We start from the raw sequence: 13645 nt of genomic DNA, 5'->3' as shown, positions 1-13645 counted from the left end.
TAATCAAATGAGGATGCTGACTTTAGTGCATATTTAGGACCCCAATTCTGGATTTAAAACACTATGGGTAAAGGAATAACAAACCTCTGTAAATGAAGGACACAAAAAACGCCTGCTTTTGAAAAACCTTAACACAATTAAGACCGCAAATACTTCTGTCTTTATCATTGTGAACATGCAATTTCTATCAGACTTGGGGGCAAATGAGCCAAATATAAAGAGGCTGTCAATCACTGTTTTGGCCTGATTAGTCTGCAAAAACAGAGAAGCATTTGTTTGTCATTATATTGTCTCAGTAACACAAAAAGCAAAGACCGGTGGAAACTGAGAGCCAGATTTATGTGTATATTCATGCAAATGTGTGAAAACAGTGTGAGTGACAGCAAAGAGTGTACAAGTACGCATAATTTTACAGCTTGTCAGTGGAATGTAAACTGAATAATGCAGAAGAGACACTTGAATATACTCTACTGTATACATATTTTAAATCCACTAACATTAACATTTATACACCGTGCGTAGAGTACGGTAAAAGTCAAATATCTATGTGAAAATAGACTTGATCTCTAGATGGATCACAACACAAGTGTCATGTTGGTTCTCTTCTTTGTGTGTTTCACTCGTGTGTGAGCAGCTACAGTGTGTGTACAGTTTTCTGCTGTCAGCGCACTTCAGCTTCTCCACAAAATCAGGCCACTGTCGGAGTCGAAATTGAGTGACAGCAGGTGACAAGTGGCCATCAGGCAGAAAAACAAGCGGAGACAGCTTAAGTCTGTGGAGAGTGAAATTGTCTGTCAGTGAGAAGTTACTGTCCATATGACGGTGACTGCATTAGTAAGCCCTCTGCTGTCTATGTTCAGATTCACGAGTGTGTGAATTATTTTCATGCTGTGCTAATAAAAAACCATTTTGTTATTCTAATTCAGGACTAGTTTTCAGAGCAAGTGACTCCTGGTGACACTTTAGCCACATAAAGTTGGTTAGAATTCTTCAACGGCAGCTTCCTGCACAGGAACATTCATGATGGCAAACTGATTAAAGCCATATCCCAAAGTTAGCCTGTTTTGCAGGAAAATGAATATGAATTTTATGTTTCACAAGTAAATAAAAAGTGGCACGAGACAGTTATCTTAGCGGAGCATAAAAGCAGGACAGAAGGGAAACCATTGGCCTGGCACAGTCTCGAAGTCACATAATCTGCCTAAAAACACAGCTTATGCTCACTTTTTTAAAAATCTGATACAGTATCTTGTTTATTTGGCAGCCATTCAAAGACCCCAGAGATTCACAAAAGCCTTTGGTTTTACATCTGGATTAAACAAAACTAAATGTGACATGTAAATGAGTGAGACTGGCTGACAGACGGATTTTGTTACCTTCAGACAGAGCCAAGTCTGCTGTTTATTTCCTATTTTAGCCTGCGAGGCCACACAAAATGTACATTATCTATGTTTGCAATGCTTAAGGATTATGTCTAAGATATCAGCTTCCAGTAAATGAAAAGATTAAACGACAAATGTGAATGAATAGACCACTGGAGATCTCTCGCGAGGCCTTTCACTCTCTCACATGGACAAATATAACCTTCTCTCTTTCCTGTCATCCCGATGTTATTTCCAATAGGTTCCTACATTCTGTTCTATAGGGAAAGAAAGATCAAATGTAAAAGTCAAAAACCTATAGGTGCCTGAATACGTTGTGTATAGATTTCTGACTCATTAACATTAATCCTCTCTCTTTGATGTTTCCAGGTGAGCGGGATCAACGCATCAATGAGCAGGAAGCGCGAGCAGCGCGTGTTATGCATGGTGGTAGTTATGGTGATATGCTACCTCCTGTGCTGGCTGCCGTACGGCATCATGGCCCTGACGGCCACATTCGGGCCACCGGGCTTCGTCACGCCTGAGGCAAGTATCATCCCCTCGGTCCTGGCCAAGACGAGCACGGTCATCAACCCGGTCATCTATGTCTTCATGAATAAACAGGTGAGGAAGAGAGGCGGGGATGGAGGGAGAGATGGGGGGAGGGAGGCCTGTGGCTTGAGTCAGAGCGTTTTGTCTTTTGCCGTCATGAAGCGGCAGGTGAAGGGTACCTCACGTCCCAGGGCCAGTCGTGTTGACTGTTCACAAGGTTGTTTTATACTGTATAAATGGAAAACACTTATTTTATATTCCTATCAGACACTCTTCCGGTGCCCTTCTTGACAATGAATAATCTCACTTGCTTACCTGTGTGTGGAGCCGTGCATTTAAGTTTCACGACACATGTTCGGTGTATTTCTGCCTTTGCGAAAGTGTCAGAAACCACATTGCAGACTACAAAAATTCTCCATCTAATGACATAAACAACACAGTAAAGGGGCCTTGATCGCTCTCTACTGCGTCTTGTCTAATCTGGCATCTCGGTGCAACTCAGGACACGACAAACAAATCTAATATATATTGTAATTGACTAACCCAAGCCGTTCATGCGAGTCTAACCTTTTTTTCCTGACTGCTCATTATCAAACCAGGAGGTGTGTTTACAATGTCACGAAGGCATCTGTTGTCTGAAATGTTAATAAATTAAAACACAGTGGAAGTCTCAAACAACCTTGGCCCATGCCCACTTCAGACAGTATGATGAATAGCTCAGGGAGTTATCTCGGTGTTAATTGTGAACTACAATCTGGGGAATAGATGTTATTACTGTCTGGGGACGATAATTATGTTTTCTTCTGCTTTATTTCATTTATAAGTTGCTGTCAGGAGATGCACCCAAACTCATTCGAAAACAATGACGTTGTCTCCGACATAACGTGACATATTCTCATTTGAAAACTCCAAAATAAATCATCAATCATTTCTCAATAATGCTAAAAGCATATTTTGTCACTTGATCGCTGCCACTCTCCAACTTGTCAAACCTAAATGTGCGTTTACCCAGTATCCTTAAAATAAATCTAACAAAAACCTTTCACATAGATTAACACCAAAAAACTATTTACTTCAACAGGACTGTGTGGCTGTGAATTGAATAGAGTTGATTCAGCAGCTGGTGCCTTTATCCCAGCTATTTCAAACACATCACACTTCTTCTTACTATGACAGATCCTGCAGATCCTTTTAACAAGTGAGAGAAAAAAAAAGATACGACATATACATGCATTTCCATCTGTGACAAAGTGAAAGGAAAACACAGCCACAAACCACAGCAACGACAGCAGTGAGATGATGGCACAGAGATGAGAGGCAGGAGGAGGAAAGCCAGAGGCAGCCGGGGTTGGGAAGTGAACAACAGAATCGGTTTCATGTTACACCTCTAGTGGCCAACATGTGTAGAGCAGAAGCCACATCTGACTACAGCTGCATGCTAAATTAGTGAGTATGGACCTGGAGACACAAAGCCTATGCATCCAAATGATAAATCACAGTGGACCTTAAAAGTACCTCAGCATTTATCATGCAAAGAGCGGTGTGTGTGTGTGTGTGTATGTGCGGGCATTATTTAATCCAATCCACAGACTCGTGAAAACAACCTTTTCTATAAATATTCAGTTTGGAGCCGCTTTATTGAGAAATATCTGGTTCAGCCAAATACTGTTTGAAATGGATCACAGGTTCTCCTTCCTCAAAATTAGATCAGGCTATTTCCAGCAGAGGTCTTTGGTGAATATAAATCAGATTTAATGAGACACATTGCTTAATCAGTACTGGTGCAGTTTTCCCCACGCAACAGTATTCTAAGAGTACACGTACCTTTTAAAGAATAATTCCGTCTGGTTCCATTTCAGACAACTATGAAGACAGTTATATACAGTTATAGAGGAAAATAAGATGTGCAGACTGGAGGTTAATCACTGTGGAAACAATGCAAGCACAAGTCCTTACGCTGCTAGTGATTAAGCGTTGTTGTGGCATGGAAAACAAAACTTGGCCAATAATTGCGTAATAGACTTAAACACCTGTAATTACTGGCTTCAACCTTCAACAAATCAAGTATATCCTACAGTATAGACCAGGGTTCAGGTCCAGAGACTCATTATTTAGTAAAGTAAATTAAAAACGTCATAATATTTGATTTACTTTATTTTAAATTGACATGCTGTAACTGATGCTGTCAATCAGTATTAAACATTGTCTCAGGACTCCTCCTGAACCGTGTGGGGGTTTTAACCACTGGTTTGGGAACCACTGCTAAAGAGATATTGCCCAGATATACAGTAGCGTCTACTAGTGCTGGGTATGGATTAAAAATGTGAGATTGATATCGATATGTTTTTTTTTTTTTGTATAATTTGTTCTGTGAGAGTGGAAATGAAATATCCTTAACTGAATTAATTTTCAATTAAATTGTGGCCTTCTAAGTCACAGCTGAGAAGTCCTGAACTGAGTGAGCTGTGTGGGGAAAAGAATATTCAGTGTAACTGTTGTCACCTCACTTCCTGTGTCCTGCGATTATGGTCACTAATACATTAAATTACATTACATGTCATTTAGCAGACACTTTTATCCAAAGCGACTTACAATGGAATTGAGTAAAATCAGCCAGGGGTGGAATCGAACTTGCGACCATGATGTCTTTCGCACACAGGGTTGTGGTCTTAACCACTGAGCCACTCCACCCCCTAGAAATAGATTTTGTTATTAAACTTGGAGCCAAGGCCAAATGTAATGAATGTCCTCACCAGTATTATTGCCTAAGTATTAGGACTTTGTCTGCACTGCATAAATGGGAGATCAATAAGGCCCGCGGCTCACTTTTACCCCTGAACCTTAATTAGACTCTGATGTTTCCATTAATTCACTTTGCTTGCTACCTCTGTGTTATGCTCCGTTTAGTTCAGGATTAAACTTTGTCTGAGCATATAATTATCACTGGACCAGAGCATCAGCATCCAGTTATTTATGAATAATAAAGCAAACTCAGATATACCACAGCAACACGGAGAATAAAGGCACAGATGTGCTACAACTTGTGTCTGGATTATCCCATATTTCCCACAGGGAAGTTAAAAAACGGTTCCAGAATGACAATGTATTTCAAGTGTAGACCATCAGTATATGCCTACAGTGCTCATCAGCTGCCAGCAGCCAGTTTGAGATTAACGAGGGGAGTCCTGAGTTGTTATTGTTATTTCGGAGAGCAGCAGCACAGCCGGTGATTGGTGAAAGACAGGTTCAGTGCATGACGCTCTGAGGTGAAGACAGTTAAATCAGCAGTAGGCAAGATTGCTGGGAAAGAAGTTGATGGTTGAGTCACATCTGCAGAATGTTAAAATACTGATGTTTTTCACTTCCTCTCATTAGATTGCACATGGCAATCTCTCCGAATCTCTGTGCCAGTAATTACACAAGTTTCATTGTATTTACTGCCCGACTCTCGTTTAGTTGTCACCAAATACTGCGTGGACGCTCTGCCCTGCATTCTCCTCTCTTTTGTTGTGTGGCTGTAAAGAGAGCAGAAGTATTGTTCTCTCTGATCACTTGATTTGATTTATGCTGAAAAGTGTATCATCATAAATCCTGCCTACTGGACCATTACATTGGAACAATGATGGCTTTGTTTGGAATAGCCAGGATTAAAATTATCTGTGTAATTAATTGTAGAAGGTTTTTATTTTTAACTGCATATCTTTGTTTCAGGGTTTCCATTTATGAAAATGATTGTGTTGTTGTGATTTCCAGCTAACACTCAGCTACCATGCACCAGTTACAGGAGTTTTGAATCACAAAAAATTACATTAAATTGAATCAAAAGGTCGGTGGTTTAATCCCAAGCACTTCCAGGCCACATGTTGAAGAGTCCTTCCATGTGAAGAGCTTTCAGTGGTTGATAACATGAGAATAAATGCAGTATAATTATGGTTGCTGTGTCATCCCGAGGCACAGAAGGATTCATCTAACATTTCTTATTCAAGCTGCCGCCAACAGCGCCAGAGCTATGACCTTATGGGACATTTTGGCCCACGCATCATTGACCTCATAACAGTGGGAGACTTCAGTGGGAGAGCGAGAGAGCGCGACACCAAATGTCCTGTATGTCATTTTCAGTCTTCAATTCCTCCCAGCCCGTTACAATGGAAACTGTGAGTTGAGGCGAGTTGAAGACTAAAAATGCTGTACAGATACAAGTAGCAGCTGGTGTGTGTTTGTCCCGTCGACAATTAGCCACAGTCACAACCAAGGGTCCTCAAGTGGATGTCAGACGTCTGCATGAAAAACCCAGGAATTATGGGTAAGCTTTTCCTGAATCGATTTCTCTTGCATGGTCATTTTTTAACTGCATGTCAGCTGCCAGCAGCCTTCATCACAGCATTGTTTGCACGTTAATTCTGTGAAAATTCATCAAAACAATTGACATCGCTATATCATGATGGAAAAATCATGGTAGAAGAGTAAATGGTAAAAGCTCATATTGCCCACCCCTACTAAACAGCTTCTTCCCCCCGAAAGTTGGACGCCTAACGTTGTAATCTTCTTTTATTTACACACTAGAGTTTGGTTTTCATATCTTAAATATCTAATAAGCCACATGAAAGCAGTAACAGAGATATATCACAGATAATGGCCTCACAATCATTATCATTTGTTTTGTGTCTTCTTCAATAGCAACATTTTGTAAATTATGTTCATATTTAGAACTTTTCAGTTGCCAAATCACTTGTGTCTTACATGATGTTTGATACAATTTACATGGAACGTTTTCCTTGTTTTACTTTGTTAGTTGATCATTTTGCTTTAATGTTGGCTCCACTCACTGAAATCATTACCAACATTACTGTACATATCATTTACAAGAGGCAATTACTGCAATAGCATAAACAAAGACTCTGGAGTGGTGGCCTGGCACCTTTTTGATAAATGGCTGCTATTATGCTCAGCACAGCTATAATTCCCTGGAAGTAAGAGAGTAAGCATATTTTTCAAACCATTCTTTTCATGTCATTTATTTTTAATTAAAAACACTGCTCAAACCGCAAGTCAAAGCACACCAAGCCCTAGTCATAGCGGTTCGCTCGGAATCAACACCAGTGCCACAAAAAGACCTAATCCTCTGTTAATAGACTGTAATAGACTGCTGGAGCATGATTGAACCACACTCCACGATGACTTACTGTCAAGAGGAACAGACTCGCACAGTGAAAACTACATCAAACAAACTGACATGTGGCGTCACTTCAACATCTTTCCATGTTAACTGCAGTTTAACACATCCTGTTATTTTCTCAACGATCTACCCCGTCACTGCTAAGTGCATTACTGCATTCTTTTGTCTTTCTCTTCACATTCATGAGGGCCTCAAAGTAAAGCTGGTCACATAGGGGCCACATAAAGCCTGTTCAGTCCTAGAATTAACATCCATCCTTAATAATCTGATCACAGCCAGCTCATGATTAATACAGATGTCAACGACTCCAATGCGTCCTGAAGGGGTCTAAAGATCTGATCGCAAATATCACATTGGATGTGGTTTGACTACACATTTGTCAGCTGCAGGAACACAATCTGTCCTCGGCATCCTAGACACCTTTTCCATCATCCCCAATATGACATGATGCTCCGATACGATATAATACAATAAAAACACTGCTGTCTGTCCTTGAAAAAGGAAATAATTGTCATAGACGCCCCGATTTATGGAAGAGCAGACATGGTATTAACATCCATTCTGACTGATCATGTCACAAGTGCAGGGCACATTAAAACTGTGTCCTCCGCTCTGACCTGCTACAGCTACGATTTAACCTGATTTAACCATGATGGTTTTTTTTGTTTTTAGTTGAAAAACACAAACACACATAAGCAAATCAGGGACGTACATCTGTACAGTCAAACCGGTTAAAAACATAAAATGGTCTTTGGGAACACAAATGATATACATGTGCATTTTGCATATGGCTGTGAGTCAGTGAGATCAAGTCACTTAATGCCAGATGTGAACAATCATACTTAGTGCTGTCCACTTGTGATTGGATATCTCAGGATGGATGTTAATCCCAGATCTGAACACAGTCTCACTCACTCATTGATTGCGTAAACAAACTTTGGGGTTTAAAAAAGCTCAAAATCAAAAACTTGATGTCTTGATTTGGCTCGCTCTTATACGATAGTTCCCTACATTGCGCTCCCTGTTTGGTTTAGCCTGCTGCTTCATCCAGGGAACCTCTAAAGAACGGCACTAACGGCACCAAATCTAACTGTATTTCCATTTGTTGCAGCAAATGCGGAGTCCCTTAATGATCCGTTATTCTGCTCATGTTCTCAAAAGTAACACTTCTTTTTAATTGCATTCTTTGGACTGCAGGATACTTTAGAATTTATTCATTCAAGTTAACACATACAATTGTCAAATTAAGTTACGGTTTGTTTGCTGATGCCTATAAACATATAAACACAATAGGTTAATTAATTTCGATCCCTTAAATGCATTACATGTAATTTACTGATAATAGACTGCTGGTAATTGAACTCACAAGCTGTGATGAGAACACTGCTACATTTAATTATTGTGTTCACATAATAGTGTCACGAAGAGCGATGTGCAATAGTAGGATCGGTCAATTTCTGCATGCAGCTGTGTTGGCTGGATGTTTATTAGGAGTTATTTTCTGGCCTATGTTCTTTTTTCGCCTTTCTCTCTCTCTCTCTCTGCTTTATGTTGGACTCCTATACAAACAACTGTTGTCTCCTCTTGCAAAGCCAACGTAAGTCGACTGCTAATGAGAGTCTTTTATAACATGAAGAAGAAAAAATGCTGGGAACCAAGCAGGTGTTCCCTGCTATGGACAGGAAGGATAGATGGGGCTTTGTTGTTGTTTAAGATGACGCCTGACATTTGACCCTCTTTTGTCAACCTCTACTCATACAGCATCAGCCCAGATCATAAAAACAGTCAACCAAACCCTGATGCGATAGGTATGAGACGGCCCTTCTCGACTCATCTTCAACCTTTCCTCGCCAAACCACTGAGTGCATCTCTCTCCTTCCATCTCATGTCATGCTTAATCCATTTATCTGTCATTACCTTCATCTTTGCCGTGACGTGAGCCTTGATGCCTGTGTCTTAACTATCTTCAACCACTCGCTTGCCTGTCTAGCTCTCTTCAGTGTGTTGTTTGGACAGCTGCGGAGAGTGGGGGAGTGTTGAATCAACACCACAGAGAGATGCTCTCTCTTTACATCTCCTCACAAGTCTTCATTAATAGATGACCTATAGGTTTCAGACAGACTGAAGAAAGGGGGCAGATGTATTGGCCAGAGATACGCCATGAGAGGATTTTTTTTGTTATTTCTCGAGGGATTTCGCTCTCGCAGTCCCTTTCTCAGCAGGGGTTTGATGGACTGCAAAGCACAGGTGAAGTTCAATGTGGATATGGGTACTACACAATTCTTAAAGAGATACATTTGTGACATGATATGAAAAAAATCATCTGATCAAACAAATAAAAAATTACAGTTCAAGCCCATTTTAGGTTGTGGATATATTACATGAGCTAGTGAGTCCATCAGTGCTGGATGACTTCTTCTGCACATAGTACATATGTTTGGGTTTTAAGTCAATGTATCTACGCATGTATCTGGATTCCTTTCATCTGTTTCTCTGTCTCTCAATGATCTTTTGATGTGTCAATCTGAGTTTTTCCTACCTTACTCAGACGATGTGAAAGAGTTTCATCAGATTTTGCACCTCCTGAGAAAATGTAGTAGACTATAAGTATACGTACAACTCAGAAAGTATACTAAGTATACTACGTTTACTCAAGAATTGCCATCTTCAAAGTCCACGTTAAGAGGAAACCTAGAAAAAGAAACCAGCCTAAATTGGGGTCTAGTCTCTGGCGCTATGTTGTGAATATGTCTCGGATGTGGTAGGGAACGCCTTGAATTTAAAGCATAGCTAAATACCCAGAATGCATTGTTATGCTTTCAACCTGCTGTTGGGGTCGTCAATTATTCAGAATCTTCCTGCCTGTCCATCAGCGGCTGTGGCTCTCTGTTGTGCAGAGGTCGGTATAAAACGAGACGTTCTGCATGAAATCAGAATCTGGGGAATGCCGGATCGGTTTCCCAGCCTAAAAAAATATATCCATGTGTCCATTCACTATTTATTAGACCCTGACAGATGGTGTATGGATGTCAGTGCCTTTACTCTGCACCTTAGAGACTGCCTGTCTTTCCAAACCACAGGATATTTTGATAAAATTCAATTCTTGGTGGTGGTTAAAATACAGCATTACTAGAAATGTAGACCTGTAATACTTTATGCCTCAAATATTACTGCCAGGTCAATTACCCAACATTAACACGTGCCTAGGATTCATTTTACCTTTATAACATGTCGCTGAGATCTGTACAAACAAAACAAATTCACTGTATTTGTTTTCGTAAACTGGCTTCAAGAAATTTAAGATGTCCTTATATTGGTTCGGCTCATCTAAACCTGGGTTGTACACACACGCTTATGATCATACTTGAAGGGTATCAAGATATGGATGTGTATGGAAAATGACTCTGAACCTCAGGTGGAGCAGAAGTGGAAACCCTGCTGCAAACGTGCAATACAGGAAGATGATTTTGGACAATTGTGTAAAGCCTGTCCCACAAAAATGATTTAACCAAGAAATGTTGAGAGCAAATGTTTGTGGCACAAATGAAATGAAAAACCATTGAAGGTGGCTACATATTGATTGAAGGTCTAAGGTGAGAAGCAAAATCCAAGCCTTAGTAAAAACAAACCTGACCTTCTCTCTCTTATTTTCTGCCTGGGTGCATCCTGCAGTTAACACTGGGTGCAAAGACTGGAGTTTAACTACAGTCACCTAAAGTACCAAGTTTACGTACATTTACAATTAATTAGGTCAAAAGAGGTCAAGACCACTTATAGGAAGGAGTGAGAATGAGCCGGTTTTTTTTCCCACCTTTAAAAACACGTTTTATGTCGGGATAGTTATGGCTGACCACATTTCTGAAAGGTCTAAACAGAGGTTGGTAGCAGGAAATCAGTTAGACAATCAATGGGTTTTCCTCACACAATTCATGCAAGGAACATTGCACCTTGCGTGCGCCAGCCAGTCATTAAGGCAAGGCATTCCCACCAAAACTGTATTCTCCCCTAACATAGCTGCTGAGAGGCGCAGTAAGAGAAATATTACAATTACTACAATGGACACAATACAAGACAGAGAGAGTGAATGTGTCTTTTGGGAAACTTGTTTTTGCAACCATTGCGACTAATAACGATACACCAGGACCTATTTTTAAGGTCATGTAGCCAGATTATCAATACATTTTCCAATAGATATGATGAGCAATGTGTTTATAAGTCATACATTTACAGCTTCAACATTAGCATATCATTGAAACCATGGAAAATAACATTAGTAAGACAGTGAACCACCGGATTGCATGTGTATGACAGAGAAGCTAAATGTACGCAACAACCATTCTGTCCATGAAATGGGTAAAAATAGGTAAAACTAAATTGTCTTAATTATGTCACTTGGCATATTGTGGCACACATGAGGCAGGTGTCAAAGTACTCTGAGTAACAGAGTTGTTCTGTGGAGAGGATAGAGGAAATCATCAATCATAAACTAATCAACTAATTAACAACTAATTACCAAAAAAGAAGATTAATTAAATGATGCATTAAGTCACGACTGAACATATCTTTTGTATTCAACCAATTTCTAGCAAGAGAGTTCACATTTCATAACTTGTCTGGGTTTGTATTTACAGTACATCTATGGTCTAAGAGTGTGATATAGACCATTTCTGATCATGTCTCTGTTTTGTCCATTTGCACCAGTTTTACAGATGTCTCCAAGCCCTGCTGCGTTGTGAGGCTCCTCAAAGAGGCTCCAGCATTAGGAGCTCGTCCAAGGTCGCCACCAAGGCCATGAGGGGTGTACCAGTCCCTGGCCCCCGCCGCAGCAACGACTTACTATTTATGGTAGCTTCCTTGGGCCAACCAGCCATCACTCTGCCCCAGCTGGCCCCTTCCTTTGAGCTCACAAATGGTATCACCAAAGCCCCTTCGTCAGACATCAAACCCGCGATGGTATCACTAGTGGCCCACTTTGACGGCTGATGAGCCAATACACTCAGCCGGGAAGTCATTAATAATGAGAGCGGTGGTATAACTGAGGCTTAGAGAGCAGCAGCCTGCCAGTCTAGGTGGATTCACACAGCTGTTGCATCATTTCTGCCCAGGCTTATAGAGACGGACCATTAAAGGGCAATCTTAGACTGCCTCTGGACAATATGAGCAGATATCAAAAGGTGGCAAACCTGCAAGAGGTCTGCAGGAGTCTCTGTAGAGAGAGAACACCCATCTCGCTGAGAAGGAGCATTTGAAGGATGATCTTGTCATGATTTTAGGAGGACGCATAGTCAGGCTGCAATGATTGAAGAGGATCGGAAAAATGTCATAGGACATATTGATTGGTTACCGTATGTGGTTACCAAGTGAGGTTGAAGAACAAAAATGTACCATGCATTTTTAAGTCTTTGCTCGGGTAGACAAAAAAAAAAACAAAGGTTGGCAGATTAATCAGAATACCATGGAAACATTTCAAACCATCAGTCATTCCTTATTTTGTCTCCCTGACCTTTGAAATACAAAAAAATGTTAATTAAATGGAATTAACTACTTATTGTACACGTAGTATTGCTAGCATGCTAGCAGCATTCACATATTTCTTCAAGGAATCTGACTTAAATGTCAAAGAAATAGGTGCATGTTTTAAAGTTACTGTGTATTTTCTTCAGTAAAGACTGCATGCATACTGTTGCAGTCAATATGCAATATCTGGCCATATTCAGTGGATAGCACTACCACAGATACTTGGTATGTAGGTTAAAACCCTGAAAACATGTGCCTCTCTGGAGGTTCCTGGTTTTTTTTAATTACACATTTCCACTTTAACATACGTGTGCACATAAGGTGGCCCGTTTATTTAAGAAGGATTGAGGTCAAGGGCCGCTGTAAGTTGACAGAGTTGACCCCAAGACATCCTGGAATTTATCAACAGTTTAGTGCCTTGCTCAGGGGCACACTGTCAATATATGTAGACAGGTATAATATTAAGGACAACATTTGTCTTCACGAAAGCAACTGTGATGTGCCATGATTTCAGACAATGCAACAGCATCGACAATGCGAGAGATTTCCTCTACAGTTAAAGAATTTATCCAAGGAAATAGAATAATGTTGTTTTGTATATCTTGTTTGCAAAGTGCTTGTTTGCATCTAGTTAACAATTTTTGATAACCAATTTTCCACTTTCTCTCTTGCAACGCAAAGTGTCATTTCTGAAAGCAATGCATTAGTGCCATGAGTCAGTGTAAAAGCTGTGTGTGGTACTTTTGGCTACTGCACGATAACATGTGCAATTTGTTTTTGGAAATCAATTTTAGCACACAGGCGGCTTCCCTTGTGCTGAGAAGATCTTATATATAGATTAATGTACACAAGGTGATACTGAAGCCAAAGAAATCCTAATATTTTTGAGAGCGCTGTTCAATAAAGTTTTTCAATCAAAATAGTTGTGTTGTGCTTTCTTTTAATGGAGTCAGTCTTGCAATAATCCAAAGAGTCAAGTAACGTGATTCATTCTGTATGTTTTTGACCTTCTGTTCAGTGGTAACGTCTGCCACCTTTG

General features: G+C 40.2%; 1 protein-coding gene across 1 annotated transcript in view; it reads left to right on the top strand.

Annotated features, from left to right (window-relative positions):
* Positions 1–12520, top strand: part of tmtopsa (teleost multiple tissue opsin a) — a 39610-nt gene extending 27090 nt beyond the window's left edge. Inside the window, exons 3-4 of the mRNA XM_058629315.1 lie at positions 1752–1985; positions 11791–12520. Of these exons, the coding sequence (XP_058485298.1) occupies positions 1752–1985; positions 11791–12072 (516 nt within the window). The 3' untranslated portion in view covers positions 12073–12520. The remainder of the gene's footprint in view (positions 1–1751; positions 1986–11790) is intronic.
* Positions 12521–13645: the final 1125 nt, after the last annotated feature.

This window comes from Solea solea, chromosome 1, assembly GCF_958295425.1.
Source record: "Solea solea chromosome 1, fSolSol10.1, whole genome shotgun sequence".
In the NCBI taxonomy this organism is placed as follows: domain Eukaryota; kingdom Metazoa; phylum Chordata; class Actinopteri; order Pleuronectiformes; family Soleidae; genus Solea; species Solea solea.
The sequence above is the reverse complement of the archived record's forward strand: the minus strand, read 5'-3'. Positions and strand labels throughout refer to the sequence as shown.